Below are 15,426 nucleotides of genomic sequence, written 5' to 3'. Positions count from 1 at the left end.
GAGGAAGTATCCTGGAAGTGGCGGAAGATCTTGGAGACCAGAGAGCCGCGTGGAGACAAGTGCCAGGGGATGCCCAGGGACCTTGACCAGCACCCTGCGAAACTGGTAACGGCGAGCAGCTGCACAGCAGGAACCAAGGTGACGTTCTGCCTGACCTTCCCGGGCCTGCAGTAGCCTCCCTGCTGGGATAGGGGAGTCGGATCAAGCAACTGCAGGATTCAATAGGAATGCATTGCACGAAGGTAAAGAGGACACGGCAGTGGATTGGAAATGCTGGTTGGTTTAATGGTAAAACTGGAATTCTTCTGTGAACTGTGCATTCCTTTTAATATGGACTTAATTTAAAATAGCTGCTTTGAAGTTGTTCTGACTTCACCTTAATCGACACCTGCAATCTTCATCATCTTATCTTCTCCAACAGCAAAACCACCCCCTGCCCCTCCCCACCCCCTGCAAAAAAAAACCCAAACCAACCCAGGAAAAGAAAGACTTCAAGGGCAAGCTAGGCAGCAAAGTTGTGTGAGATTGGTCAAGCTGCTCAAAGTTTGCAGAGAGATTGGAGCTTGCAATTCAGATGTACGTCGCTCAGCGTGGGGAGGGTAGTACGCACCTTTCACTGGAGTCAGAGGGAAGAACGGGGAGAAGGGAGCTGCAGCGTAAAGAGTAAAGGACACAACATTCTTAGGAAAACTCTCCTTTTTCTTTCCTTTTCCTTGCTCCTTTGCTTCCAGACCTCCGTGGTCGCAGTTTGTGCTGCCTCACCTCCAGCACAGCGTGCAGAATGAAGCGACTGTCACAGAATTCGTCCTCCTGGGGTTCTGCAGCACCCCAGCCCTGCAGCACTGCCTCTTTGGCCTTTTCTCTGCCCTCTGCTCTGCCACTCTGATGGGAAACGCACTTGTCTTTCTGCTTATCTGCCTGGACTGCTGCCTCCACAGCCCCGTGTACTTCTTCCTCTGCCACCTCTCCATCGCGGACATCTGCTACGCCTCCAGCAATGTCCCCCGTATGCTAAGGAGCCTCCTTGGACAAGGCAGAGCCCTCTCCTGTGCTGGGTGTGGGGCACAGATCCATCTTTATTTAATCTTTGCACTTACAGCGTGCGTGCTGCTGGCCGTGATGTCTCATGTTCGCTATGTGGCAATCTGCCGTCCCCTGCGCTATGCCCTCATCGTGATCTGGAGGCTGCGCCTCACCCTTGCCACGGTTTTGTGGGCTTTGGCGTTCGTATTGGGCACACTGCAAGCCTCTCTGGCTTTACACCTGCCTTTCTGTGGCCCCTGCGAGGTTGTCCACTTCTCCTGTGAAATTGTTGCTGTCTTAAAGCTGGCCTGCACTGCCGCTCCTGCCAATAAAGTCCTGATCTTTGCTGTCTGTGTGTGCTTCTTCCTCTTGCCTTTAGCCTTAATCCTGATTTCCTCCCTGGACACCCCGGCCACCGATCTGCGCATCCGCTCTGCGCCAGGATGGCACGAAACCTTGTCCACGTGTGGCTCCCACCCGACCGCGGCGGGTGTCTTTTATGGAAACGCCATCTTCATGTACGCGGGGCCCGGGAGCGGTAACTCCTCTGGGAGGGAGAAAGTTCTTTCCCTTTTCTGCAGTCTCGTCAGCCCCAGTTTGAACCCCGTCATTTACAGTCGGAGGAACCAGCAGGTGAAGGAAGCCTTGCTGAAGCTTCAGAGAAGGAAGAGGGTCTTTCATTCCGTCTAGCTGGCGCTCTCGGCTTTCACCTGTCTCCTGTCTTTCTGCTCTTTCTTCTTGAGCTCTTGGGGTATTTCTCATGGAATGTTAAGTGGTTAAAACGTAACACAAGACATGGTTATTCAAATGCATTTGTCTCTTGTTTCTCTGTGCAGTCTGATGAATATCATGACACAAAATGACTCATTGTTATTCCTTGTATTGCAGATAACTAATTCTCGTTCCTCAGATGCAGCCGTCCTAGACGAGTAGTATGTTTCACCGGAACTGTCGACGCAGGTGGAAAAAACAGTCTTCTCGGTTCTAGCTAGCAGTCGGGATAAACTACTGTGTAGCAGGGTTTTTTTCTGAATCTACCCATCGATCCAGTAAGATGTTCTTTTTCCCTACCGTATTTGTACCTCCCGTTATCCTCAGGATGCTAGAGCTTCAGCTCTACTGTTAGAAAGAAAAAGAGAGAAACCATGCTGCTGCTAATGGGCTTTGCTTCTCAGGAGGGCGAACAAGCCTGTGGAGGGTTTTCCTTCTGCGCACTTTTGAGCCTGACACCTCTCATGCAGGAAGTTTCTCTGTTCTGGAGAGTTTTTGCTGAAAGCAGAGCTGGCTTCTCCCCAGGCACTAAGTTTTCCAAGCGGGAAGGGTCTAGGGGTGCGTGGCTTTAAGTAGCTGCCTGGATCCGCATCATAGCTTGTGATTTCATAATGGTCCCTATTGTGTCTCTGGAGTTGGTGCACACTGGGTGCCACTTAGCTCCTCCCGTGAGGGCTACTCCATCAGTCCCTGGGGAATCGGGCCCCCTGACTGACCTGGAGGTTCAGTTGTCCCCAAAACCCAGTGACTGACGTGAGGATGAACCCAACTGGGGGTCACAAAATGACACTTCTGGAAGAGTTACAGGTAGCACGGCCGGGGCTCAAAAGTGCAGTTTTGTGGGTTGGGGTTATTTTTTCCAGTTTGGAAATCGCTTTTTTAGACAGGAACCTGAAGAACAAAGCAGGAGGTGGGTTTTTTTGGTCTGAAACAGTCATCCCTCTCCTGCTGTATGAAATACGTCCAGACTCTCATGGTATGCAGTACAGGTGATGTTATGGGCTGTTTTATTTGCGTATGGGAAGAAAAACCTCCTACAAGTCCGTGGTTTTAGGGCTGTGCCTGAAGGAGGAGGAGGCACGCAGAGGCGTGATGGCTCGTGGACTCGCGTGGACGCAGGGCTGGATGATGGCTGGGAGGACGTAAGGGAGCTCTCCACCCCCAGCCCCAACTTTTCCCTTCTTGTCGTTGCTAAACAGAGACATGACGAGGAGGCAGTGATCAACCGGGGAAGAAGGAGCAACGCTGTCAGTATTTGCTATGAGAAGGAGGAGTTGGAAGGTGAGTCTCTGCTGAGATCCTGGTAGAGGAGCCACCAGCCCAGCGCGTTTTCCCATTGCACAAAGTCTCTCCAGTGTGCCTTGTTGGGTGTCGCATCACGTGCAGCAAAACGTGCCGCGCTTCTCAATAAAGCAGCACAGTTATTGTCAGGTTTTTTACTATTACGGCTTTTTAAACGGAGGGAAAAAGGCCCCCGGGAGGCCACGGTGTGAGTTGTAGCCACGGGGCTCGATAATTGACGGCTTTTTTTCTCGCAGAGGCTGCTCCTGGCTTGGAGAGGTCAGGAGAATCATTTCAGGGCTGCAGACGCGGGGCTGTGATTTTCTTTTTTTGTTCTGGAGTTCATTACGATGGGACTGATTTGACCGTCTCTTGTCGCCTCGTGCCATACAGAGATTTTGACAATAATTAGCTTGTGTTGCTGCTTAATGAGCAAGTCTGAGTGTTGTCCAGCCGAAGCTGGAATTTGAGAAGAGGTCCGATACTTTCAGGGCACTTTTAGATGAGGCGGAGCCAACGCTTGTTGTTGCTGTGTTGTTGCAAAGCTCGAGTAAAATAGGCTTGCAAAAAAGGAGGTCCGGTGAAAATAAGATTAAGGGAAGGTGGTGTTGCTCCTGGGATTTAACCGTGGCTTAGCAAGGCACCGGCCACCTCAGCCATTGCTGCAATGCCGAGAGTGCTGCAAAACACGCCGCTTTTTCGCTTTTCGCAGGCCACCGGACCCTGTACGTGGGCGCGTGGATGCCACTGGTTAGGCAGAGCCACCGGCATCACCGACGCCACAGCCAGAAGCATCGGGAAGGGGAACGGGAGAAGGACTCTGCCCCGACGGAGCAGGGCTACCACTGTAAGTCCCACCGCGGCATTCGCTAAACTCCTGGGGGCAACGTGGGCGCTGGGGCCTTCTGCGAGCAGGTCCCCGTGGCTAGTTTGAGTGAGTTGCTGTTCTTCCGAGGGAAAGTGGCCTTATTGAGCAACACCCTCTTTTTCCCAAGTTTTCTTTTTTTTGTTGGTTGGTTGGGGTTTTTTTTTTAATGCAGTTAAATGCCTAATGGGTGTAGGCTCGTCTTCCTTAGAGGGATCCTGGCTTTAAAAATGGCAATGTGGGGAAGGAAAGCAGCCCATCCTTATGCAGAGGTGGACTAGATGCTTCTCCTTCTCCATGGCTCTGTGCAAGCCCAGACAGACGCAGAGGAGAGGGGCCAGCCCAGTGTTTATGGCTGCACTGGTGCTGATGGCCACTTTGCACGTGAGCGTGATGAGCTGTGTTGAGGCGCGGTAACGGGATGGGTCTTTGCCTTCTGCCCCCAGGCTCCCCGTCCCAGCGGGTGCAGTTCATTCTCAGGACCAAGGAGGACGAGCAGCATGTCCCTCACCACTTGTTCTCCGAGCTGGATGAGATCTGTGTAAAAGAGGGCCGAGATGCCGAGTGGAAGGAAACGGCAAGGTAAATCCCTGCTGCTTGGCTGCGGTGGGAGAGGAGTCCCCGCACCGGCAGCGCCCGTGGGCTCTGCTTTCTCCCCTCCAGGACGCGAAGCTTTTGCAGCTGCAGGTGGCGGCACGAGGAGCCTTCTCCTCTTGCCACCCCGTGGCTCTGTCAAAGGGGTTGCAGAGCTGGGGCTGTTTTCTTGCAATGGGGCTGATCGCACCCGATGTCCACAGGTGGCTGAAGTTTGAGGAGGACGTGGAAGATGGCGGCGAGCGCTGGAGCAAGCCCTACGTTGGCACGCTGTCCTTGCACAGCCTCTCCGAGCTGAGGAGCTGCATCAGCAACGGGTCGGTGCTGCTGGACATTTGTGCCAACAGCATCGAAGAGATTGCAGGTACCGTGGGCGCTGCATCCCTCCGGGAACGGCCGAGCTCAGCTCTTCACTCCCACATCAGACCCTGCCCTAATGGCACGTCCTTTTCCAGAAGTCCCACTGTGTTTTTCTCATGAGCTGTTTTTGGATGTAGACTGGGCGTGCAACAGTCGCACCGTTTTTTTCTTCCCATACGGGGTCCTTTTGAAAGCAGTTTGTGGGGCTGGAGAAGCCACTAGAGAATGTTCTGCAGCCAAAAAGGAGCGTGTGTCAGGGCTTAGCAGGCTGCTCTTAGAAATACGGAGTCCGCGTAAGAGCTGAACCTCCTTAAGGGAACGATTTCTTACAAGCTGTTTCCTCGCATTCTTTTTCTTACTTTTGCCTTAACATCCAGCATTGAAGAGTTTTAAGGCAGAGGTTATCTGGCGATGACCAAGCAGTGTATTCCTGTGGGGAAGATACTTGAAGTTAATTGCAAAAGCCGCTTTGGAGAAGTTATCTTTGGCTGGCGGCAGGTCTCCATTCAGCCCTTTCAAGGGCTGGAGAAGTCGGAGCCGTTCTTAGCACGTTTCTCCCTGGGCTCGGCAAATTGCACTCGATCAGCACGGGAAACTCTGGGAACGTCTGTGCTCTAGATTGCTTATAATTTGGGTAAACGTGTAGAGTCAGAAAGGCCAGGTCGGGCAAGAAAATTGCGTTATTTAGAATGGGCAATATTTATCTTAGCGGAATGATGAATAAGCACTTGGATGATGTTTCTTAGCAAAAGAAAATTCTCGTTTTCGCTGCAAAGGCTGAACATTGTTAAAAGGCCTTGCTGTGCAAGGCTGAGCCGGCATTAGGGTGCAGCCTGTGTGGCACAGCCTTCCCTGGGGGCTTTGGGGGTCGGGACTTGTTGGGGTTTCTGCTCTGACGGCTTCGTTTCCCTTTGCCATCCTCAGATATGATCCTGGCCCAGCAAGAACAGTCCACGGAGTTTGACGAGCACATGCGGGCGCAGGTTCGAGAAGTCCTTTTGAGGAAGCACCACCATCAGAACGAGAAGACAACCAACCTTCTCCCCGCTGTCTGCTCGTTTGCTGACGTGAGCAAGAGGCAGTCAGACCTGCACCTCCTCTACAAGCCAGGTGAGGGTTTCTGCAGGGCTGTGGCCCCATTAGACTTGTCCGGGCAAAGGAGAAGCGTCCCAGTTGCTCCTTGCCCATCTTTCTGAGTGTCTTTCTTCTTCCTACCAGCCCAAACAATCACCCCTTGTCCTTCTCCCACCGCTGCGGAAGCTAAAGATGGGGTGAACCCTGAGAGCAGAGCAATGGATTTAAGCAAGGTGAGACACTCGCAGCTTTCTTACGCCTTTAGGGCCGGCTTTGCTCTTGCAAACTTGGCTGCAGAGTGTGCTGCAGAGCGCTGTGGGCTTTGCTGTTGGGGTAATTGCCTGAAAATCGCTTGTCGTGCCCAGGCGGAGCTGCACTTCATGAAGAAAATTCCCACCGGGGCTGAAGCATCCAACGTGCTGGTAGGAGAGCTGGATTTCCTTCACCAGCCCATCGTGGCATTTGTCCGCCTGAGCCCGGCTGTCCTCCTCTCAGGCATGACAGAAGTTCCCATCCCAACAAGGTGCGAATGAGAAGCGCAAATTTTTTTCCGTAAAAAAGACACCCAACCAAAGATCAAGTTGCAGGCATCAGTTTGGTGTCCCAAGGGAACAAGGCGAGTGGGAGGGGGAGCAAGCACGTTTCCCCCACCCACATCTCCTCGCCTTCGTTTCTCCATTCCCTGCTGTAGCTTTTAAACCCATCGGCCAATTGTAATGAAAGTTGGCCCCCAAATTAAATTTGCCGTCGGCTTGGAAGAATTTCAAATTCATCGCGGCGTCGCTGAGCCTACGTGTCCCGTCTTGAGCCACGCTCTGGGCTGGGAGCTGCCAGGGCTTTCCTTGGGTGCTCTCGGAGCAAGGACACCTTTTTCTCTCTCTCATTTTGTTTTTCCTGCCCAGGTTCCTGTTTGTTTTGCTTGGGCCAGAAGGAAAAGCCCATCAGTACCATGAGATCGGCAGGTCCATGGCCACTATCATGACGGATGAGGTGCGACAAGATGAGATAGCTCCGGGTCATTTTTGCCTTTCTTCAGCTCTCCCTGTCTCTGAAGTAGTGAGGAAGAGGATTTGCTGTCCCAGCTGCCCGCAGCTCTCCAAACAGCCCAGCCCTCTTTCTCACCCCAAAGCAAACACGCAGATTTGCATCACGCCACATCCTGGAGGCTGAAATCCCACCCGGGGTGCATCCTGCACCTCATCCTTCTCGCCGGGGTCCCCAGCACGCTGTCCCCAGTGGTGGCATTGCCAGGGCCAGTAAAACTTCTCTTGCTCTTTAAGCAGAAGGGTATGGTGTGCCATGGGGGACAGGGGCCTCGTGGGGGAGACGATTACAAATGCCATGATGCACAGATTTTTTCCTTTTGGGGGAATATTTCCTGCCCTTTCCAGCAGGAAATTTTGGGGAAAAAGCCTTGCGTTTAGGCAAGAGTTTATTGCACTGGTTAGGACATCCGAGCTGGGTTGTCCTCTCACCAGGTCGTCTTCTATTGGCAGGTTTTCCGTGACGTTGCCTATAAAGCCAAGAACGGGGCTGACCTGGTGGCTGGCATCGACGAGTTTCTGGATCAGGTCACGGTCTTGCCGCCAGGAGAGTGGGATCCATCAGTCCGAATCGAGCCCCCGAAAAACGTCCCTTCGCAGGTGGGTGACGCGTCGGCGGGAGGCGCGAGGGGGACGGGCAGGACAGCTGGGGATGCTGTTCAGGGGCCCAAATTCACAAGGTCCTGCTCTGACACAGTCACAGAGCCAGACCAGAAGCAAAACGAGCCAGTGGTTGCAAGTCCATAGCTTTATCTTACTTCCATTTTAACAGGAAAAAAGGAAGACGCCAGGAGCTCTTGATGACGGTGCTTCTCACAGCACGCTGGAGAAACACTGTGGCCCTGAACTGCAGCGGACGGGAAGGTGGGAGCTTTAATAGTTTGGGTGTTTTTTTTCTGTTTGCCCCTCAAATCTGAGCATGCACCTTCCCTTCTAGCAGGTCTTTGGGGTTAGCTGGTTCAGTGAAGGGGCTCCACATGACCAGCTTGGTCCCCTGGGCTGGGCAGGGGGGAGATCTGGGCAGCTGGGCTCAGCCCCAGCCATCACCATTGCACGCAGGTTTCCTTGATTTGGGATGAAGGAGAGTGCTTCTTTTTAGCCACGGAAGTGGCTCTGTGCTTGTGATTGCCCTTCTGCAGCAAAGCAAAGTCAGCGTGTTCCTCCAAGAGAACAGACTCTCTTCTTTTTCCTTCCTGCAGGCTCTTTGGAGGTTTGACCCTGGACGTGAAGCGGAAAGCCCCGTGGTTCTGGAGCGACTTCCGGGATGGTCTGAGCCTGCAGTGCCTGGCGTCCTTCCTCTTCCTCTACTGTGCCTGCATGTCCCCTGTCATCACCTTCGGGGGACTGCTGGGGGAGGCGACCAATGGCCACATAGTGAGCACCTCTCTCTGTTGGGGGCCATGGGGGAGGATCAAACTCAGGCCAAAGTCCTTGCTGCAGTGAATGGGCTTTGGTTGTTGTTTCTCCCTAACGATTTATTTACTCACGGCTGCCTCTCTTCCCCGGACAGAGTGCCATGGAGTCGCTGCTGGGCGCGTCCATGGCCGGCGTGGTGTATTGCCTCTTTGCCGGCCAACCTCTCACCATCCTCGGCAGCACGGGACCCGTGCTCGTGTTCGAGAAGATCCTCTACAAATTCTGCAAGTAAGGCTGGCTGCCGCAGCTGGGTGCTGCGAGAGCCTTCAGAAGGGGGCAGTGATGGAGAAAAGATGCTTTTCTTTTCTTTTCTTTTTCTTAGGGGTAGTTGCTAGATTTTAGTGACAGTCCTTTTGTTGCGATGGCTTTGATGGGAGATAAACCACCCTTATATTGCCATAAGGTTTATTATTAAGCCCCAGCTTGCTGGCAGCAGGTGACTGGGTGCACACCCAGCTGGTTTCAGTGTTAGGGCGTCAGGGTGATGTGGGAGAACACCACCTGGCCCAAGAGGGACCTGACCTCGAGCAGCCTCCAAGGTGTTAACACAAGATCCTTGTTCAGCAGTGGTAACTAAGTAATTGGCCTCTCCTCCTGTGGGTCTACACCCTACACCACAGCCCCGAGGCTCTCTGTGGTAGTACATGGAAACGGCATTTCCCATCCGCAGCCTTGACACGCTCCAAAATTGCTCCCCGCTTTCCCCGAAGGCAGGCATGGCTCAGGGCCTCTTGCTGGCCTTTCCAGCCTTTGTTTCATTTTGCTTTCGCAGGGAGTACGCGCTCTCCTATCTGTCTCTGCGGGCGTGCATTGGGCTGTGGACCGCCTTCTTGTGCATAGTGCTGGTGGCCACCGACGCCAGCTGTTTGGTGTGCTACGTCACCCGCTTCACGGAAGAAGCCTTTGCCTCCCTCATCTGCATCATCTTCATCTACGAGGCTCTGGAGAAGCTGAGTCACCTGCGAGACACCTACCCTGTGCACATGCACAGCAAGCTGGACTTCCTCACCAGCTACTAGTGGGTTTTTTTTCCCCCTGAGAAAGATGCTGCCCCTTGGCAGGAGCTCCGGGCTGCACCTCCATCGCCTTTCCCTTACCCCCCCCGTCTTGGCTTCTCTCCTGCCAGCTGTAAGTGTGAGGCACCGACCCATCCCAGCAACGAAACGCTGCGTTTCTGGGCGAGCAACAAGATCAACGTGTCTGGCATAGCCTGGGAAAACCTCACGGTGACCGTAAGTGCCCCGAGCCACTGCTTCCTCGCGCCGCGGCCATGGGGTCCGGGGGCATTTGCATGGTGCAAAAGTCAGAGCCCTTCAGGGAATGATGGGCTTCAAACTGTGCTAGTGCTGCTCGGAAAAGTCCTTGCTTAGATCTAGCGTGTGCTTTGAACCTGCTTGGTCCTGGGGAGGAGAGTCCACCTTGTCCCAGTCTACCTGGTCCCCAGCATTGTGGGTAGCAAGTGTCCCCCTCAAGCCTGTTGCAGGACAGTACTTCTGACTGGGAGGAAGGTTAAGTAGTGGGTGGTTTGATTACTGTAGAAGTTGTAGGACTTAAGTTCATGCTTGAAAGGTAGTCATTGGCCTCCTTAATGGGTTCCTAGTAACTCCAGGCCTTGCTTTCTCATTCAGTGCTGTCTGTAGGTCCATGCATAAATGTCTGAGCAGCCTCTCAGGCTGTTGTTGCTGGAAGCAGAGCCCGGGCCTAGGGCGGCAGGCTCTTACGGTGGCCTTCATCCCCTCTTGGCCAGGTTCTGCGAGCCCTCCCCTGGGAAGGGACGATTTGTCTCTTCTCCTCCTTTCCTGCCATGGTTGTCTTTAGCCCTCCTTCCCTCTTGCCTCTCTCTCTATCCCCAAGAGTTTCCAGTGTTTCCTTCCCCTCTGGTGTCTTCTTTAGCCACGATTGCTCGAATGGCAGGCAGAGGATGTGCCGAGGGTGTGTGGTATGGCGTCCCCTCACGTCTCATTTCTCCGCTCTGTAGTTCGATGTGTCACTTGTTCAGCTGCTGCTGCTCATTAAATATAAATCTCCATTGGCAGGAGCAGTTACAGGGTCGTGGATCTTGGACCGAGGTCCTCAAAACCCCCTAGCTATGCGAGGTTTCCCTGCCGCACGTGCACTGCCTTTGTGTCCTGACGCTCTGTCTCTCCAGGAATGTCGGTATTTGCGTGGGGAGTTTCAAGGACCTGCCTGTGGACGCGACGGCCCCTACACGCCTGACGTGTTCCTCTGGTGCTGCATCCTCTTCTTCGCCACCTTTGCCCTGTCAGGCTTCTTGAAGAAGTTTAAAACCAGCCGCTACTTTCCAACCAGAGTAAGTAGAAGATGGTGGCCAGCATCCATCTCCACACTCGTTTCCCAAAATGGCTTTCCTGGAGCACTAAGCAGTATTTGCCCCGCCTTGGTCAAGCTGGGAAACGTTGGCCTTGCAGGCCAAGCTCTCCAAGAGCTTGGACGTCCCGCACTCATTTCCATGAGTGCAAAATCATCGTAGCATTTCCCACCTGCCTCGTGACCTGCCCCAGATTGAAGATTTTTTTTTTTTTTTTTTTTTTTTTATTTTTCCTCCTCAGGTAGTAGGAAGTCAGGTTTCCCAAAGTTTTGGGGGTTGGGGTTTTGGTTTTTTTTTCCTTACCTTCTGCGCATTATGTGCTCGAGCGGAAAGTAGATTCGAATGAGGAGCTTCCTTTTGAGGACTAAAGGATGCCTCAGTGCCTTGTTGCCATTGTAGCTGTGAGTGTAGCTGTAGTGGCAGACATCTGTTTTCTTATTTTTAATATTATTATTATTATTTTTAGGTTTTGACTTAAACCAACCCTTGTCCACCTAATTAAGCTTTTTTTATTGTCTGACACCAGATGTCACAGGGACAAACACAGCAACAGTATCTAAGCAAGGGATCAGGCTGCATGTGCTCAGAGGGGTGGTGGGATTTGGTTAACCAGCCTAACGTTGTGGATGTCTGCAACTCTGGCATCTCACGTTACGGCCCTGTTTGCCATGCCCCTTTCACCTCTGGTTTCTTGCCCCAGGTACGGTCCACAGTGAGCGACTTTGCTGTCTTCCTCACCATCGTCATCATGGTGCTCCTTGACTTTGTGGCTGGGATCCCATCGCCGAAGCTCCAGGTCCCCCATGCGTTCAAGGTACTGGGGTGTTTTGGCACGTGGGGGTGCCACAAGGTGATGCCGGGGCAGGGCAGGGCTGAGTCTGGAGGAGATGCTGGGGGTGTGAGCATCTCCTCTTCCACCTCCAAGTGCCTTGCTTCCTCCTGGAACCGAGAAGATGGCCCCAAAACTAGATACCTACAGGAGAAGTATCTAGAGGTGCTTGCAAAGAGGACACCGGCACTGCTGAAGCCCACGGGAGAGGGGGACGTGAAGCCAGGGCTGGGAGGTGCTCTGACACAGGGAGGGAGGGGAAAATGAAAGCCAGTGGAGTGCCTGGGCTGGGAGACGATGCTGACGTGTGGGCTTTGTTGCAGCCTACCAGAGACGACCGCGGGTGGTTCATCAACCCCATAGGACCCAACCCTTGGTGGACGGTGTTGGCTGCGCTCGTCCCAGCTCTGCTCTGCACCATCTTGATATTCATGGACCAGCAGATCAGTGCCGTTATTGTGAACAGGAAGGAGCACAAGCTGAAGGTAAGGGCCTGCGAGAGATGACCCCAGCCCCAGCCCCTTCTGGGCTGCAGGTCTGGGGAGAAGCTCTTATTCCCGATGCTTTCTGAAGGCATTGGTTTGGGACAAGGCCAGGCTGCGTGGCAGGATGCTCTCCTGGATTAACGATGATGCAGGGAGCAAGTGACAGGGCAGTTCAGATGAGCAACCTTTTGGAGGAGCAAATTAATCTTGGAGCAATATAGAAGCGCCTTTTTGTTTTAAAATGGCAGCAGCAGCAGGTGCGGGGAATGAATTGTTTTGATGCGCTGCCAGGGATAACTCAGAGTCACGCCTTCCTTGCAAGTGGTAGAATTTTCTTTGTGAGTGAAAAAAATGGTTTGGTGGTTTTGGGTTGTGGGGTGGCTTTTTTTTTTTTTTTGGAGAAGTATGTATCGCACAAGCTCCCCATATCCCTTGCATCTGAACTCCTGCCCGATTTTCATGCCAGGTGCGTGTGCAAAGCTTGCATACACCCTTACTTGTTTCCATTTCTTGTTTTAAATTCTGAAGAAGTTGACTTGTGCTCGAGCCGGGTTTGAGTCTGCCTTGCGACGTTCTCCTTGCTCTTGTGCTATGGGATGCTCTGTTTCTTGTTTTCCTGCCTGCAGAAAGGATGCGGGTACCACCTGGACCTTTTTGTGGTGGCCGTGATGCTCGGGGTGTGCTCTGTGATGGGGCTGCCCTGGTTTGTGGCTGCGACCGTCCTGTCCATCACCCACGTGAATAGCCTCAAAGTAGAGTCTGACTGCTCAGCTCCAGGAGAACAACCCAAGTTTCTGGGGATACGAGAGCAGAGAGTCACTGGCTTGCTGATCTTTGTGCTCATGGGCTGCTCCGTCTTCTTCACTTCCGTGTTAAAGGTGAGAGGAAAATGCAAACCACCCAACAACCGCGAGCTTGTTGGAGGTTACAGAAAACCAGTCCCCTCTCTGCAGGCCTGAGGAGTTAGTTGTGGAGCGGAGGAGGAGGAGGTGATCCCAACCCTTGGGGCTCGACCCACGGTGGGAACCAGCCTCGGTTAGGCTTTGCAGCCCTTCAGGCCCCCGTTTGGTGTGCTCGAGGCGAGCGAGCAACGCAACTGCTTGAATTTTCGGGTGTCTTTCAGGCCCGCCCATGTTTATGGGTTACAGTTGAGCATATTCAGACCAGCACATCTGCTCTCTTTCAAACAGGCAGCCCTTTACTGGCTGCAATTTGCTGCCCAAATGCCCCGGAGCAGCCATTCCCAGGAGCTAAACACACTGAGGTCATCCCCGTGGGCTTCCTTGCACGTTCCTCCCACAAAGTAATCTCGTCTCTAGGCTAAAAGGAGGCATGTGGCCTTTGCCTGTTGCCCCAAGAATAGGCAGAAGTGTTTTTCTGCCGCCACGGACTGCGGCATAGGGCAGCACGGGTGAAATTGCCTATTTTCCTCCAAGCTTTCTGGAAAATAGGATTATTCTGAGGAGAGGTAACTCCAAAGTTCAGCCTAAAGCAGAGCCTTAGCTCACTCGTGCGCACAAAATCTTTAATGGTTAAAATCTGACCCATCTCTAAGCCTGAATGGAAGCTGGAAAGCTTCAAGCAATTTTAGGCAGTGCCTGTGGAAGAGGGTGGTAATACTGAAAATGCAATATAGAAAAAGAAACGATTGCATTCTTTTTTTTTTTTCTTTCTCCCCCCCCAGTTTATACCAATGCCTGTGCTTTATGGCGTCTTTCTCTACATGGGTGTGTCGTCGCTCAGAGGAATTCAGGTACGGACTCTTTTACAGCGTGCAGCGTGTCGGCTCCCTGGTATTTTGTCTCCGTAGCAGCAGGGAAAAAAAGCAGTGGCATGGGAAAAACTTCTCGCAGAGCAAGCAATGAAAGTCTTTTGTGTAAGCAAAAGATTGGTGGAGGCACAGGAGGTATATAGGGCTGGGAGGACCAGGCAAGTTCAGCGCTCTCTGTTTCAGGGTTTAGGGCAGGTCAGTGTTTGGTTACGTGAAAGCGGGGGAATTCAGTGCAAAGGGAAGGCAGTTTCTACCACTGGTGGAAATCCTCGCTTGGGGGATTCAGTGGGCCGAGAAATGCTACTAATGGAATGGCATGGAATAGTTGCCGTTTGGTGGGCAGCTCTCGGGGGCAAGCCGGTTGATAGATGGAGCAAAGGGAAAATGGGTGCTGCTCCCAGGAGGAACGCGGTGGGATCCAGGATTTCTGACGGCAAGCGAGATGCTGCAAACTGCCTCCCCGTCTCGAGAGGGCCAGAACCTTGCCGCAGTCCCAAGGTGGCAACCTCTCCCTTTTGTTTTGCAGTTCTTTGATCGCTTGAAGCTGTTTTGGATGCCGGCGAAACACCAGCCGGATTTCATCTACCTGCGGCACGTGCCCTTGCGAAAGGTGCATTTGTTCACGGTGATCCAGCTGACCTGCCTCGTCCTGCTCTGGACCATCAAGGTGTCCCGTGCCGCCATCATCTTTCCCATGATGGTAAGAGCTGCCGCCGCTCGGCAGCGGGGTGTTTGCAGCGTTGGAGTGAGAGGTGGCATCGTCTCTGAGCTCACCGCATCTTCCCTCTTACTCGCGAAGGTTTTGGCTCTCGTCTTTGTCCGGAAAGCGATGGATTTCTGCTTCTCAAAGCGAGAGCTCAGCTTTCTGGATGACCTTATGCCAGAAAGGAAGAAGAAGTTGGACGATGCCAGAAATGAAGCTGGAGAAGAAGAAGAGGTAAGGCTTGCTGGGTCCTCGGGGCTGGACATCTCCGTCGGGCTGTGAGATTGCCTGTTTCTCTTTCAGCTTGTCTGGAAACGTTGGGGGAAGATCAGCACTCAGTCGAAATAGATCCCAATAGGCTGGGTCCCACGTTGTAACCTTTGTTTCCTCAAGTAGCAGTGAGCTGAACACTTGAATACAGGTGTAATTTTTAAAACGAGTCGTTTTTCACAAAGGTCATTATCATTATGATGATTATTATTAGATGCTGCTGCTGCTGCTGGCAAGATTTGCTCATAATCGTGTTTTGAACACACAATCCCCCTGCCCCGAAATCTTTGGAGTGAACGGTTTCTCCCCTGCTGCACTAATACCTATAGCTGCCAAGGGGCAGAAGGGGAGGGCAGACTGCTAAGTTTGTGCTGGGCATTCAGCTTATCTCCACTTTGACCAAAGACAGAGAACGTGATTTGTCCCTTTTTTACATCAGGAGTCCAGGAGGGTGGTGGAAGCTGCTGCTGCTGCAAGTTCAGTTCAGCTGAACGTGGGGAAGACGAGCGACGTGGATATCCCAAAGCAAGGCAGTGACAGGTAAAGCCCCAGCAAGCGCCAGGACCCCCGGCAAGATTAGCTTGAAGGTGTTTGGCAGAGTTTTCTCCACTT

At 52.9% G+C, this 15,426-nt stretch overlaps 1 protein-coding gene across 1 annotated transcript; it reads left to right on the top strand.

Annotated features, from left to right (window-relative positions):
* Nucleotides 1-3,793: 3,793 nt before the first annotated feature.
* LOC138684212 (electroneutral sodium bicarbonate exchanger 1-like) lies at nucleotides 3,794-14,842 on the top strand. The gene is made up of 20 exons (XM_069777914.1): nucleotides 3,794-3,934; nucleotides 4,387-4,522; nucleotides 4,738-4,898; nucleotides 5,819-6,004; nucleotides 6,113-6,201; nucleotides 6,334-6,491; nucleotides 6,871-6,958; nucleotides 7,465-7,611; nucleotides 7,784-7,875; nucleotides 8,211-8,385; nucleotides 8,522-8,655; nucleotides 9,200-9,445; nucleotides 9,554-9,659; nucleotides 10,577-10,738; nucleotides 11,457-11,570; nucleotides 11,909-12,070; nucleotides 12,697-12,948; nucleotides 13,755-13,823; nucleotides 14,368-14,541; nucleotides 14,641-14,842. The coding sequence occupies exons 1-20, from the start codon at nucleotides 3,817-3,819 to the stop codon at nucleotides 14,824-14,826; spliced, it is 2,955 nt and encodes a 984-aa protein (XP_069634015.1). The 5' UTR covers nucleotides 3,794-3,816; the 3' UTR covers nucleotides 14,827-14,842.
* Nucleotides 14,843-15,426: the final 584 nt, after the last annotated feature.

This window comes from Haliaeetus albicilla, unplaced genomic scaffold, assembly GCF_947461875.1.
Source record: "Haliaeetus albicilla unplaced genomic scaffold, bHalAlb1.1 scaffold_135, whole genome shotgun sequence".
Taxonomy (NCBI): Eukaryota; Metazoa; Chordata; class Aves; order Accipitriformes; family Accipitridae; genus Haliaeetus; species Haliaeetus albicilla.
This window is presented reverse-complemented; position numbering and strand designations above follow the sequence as displayed.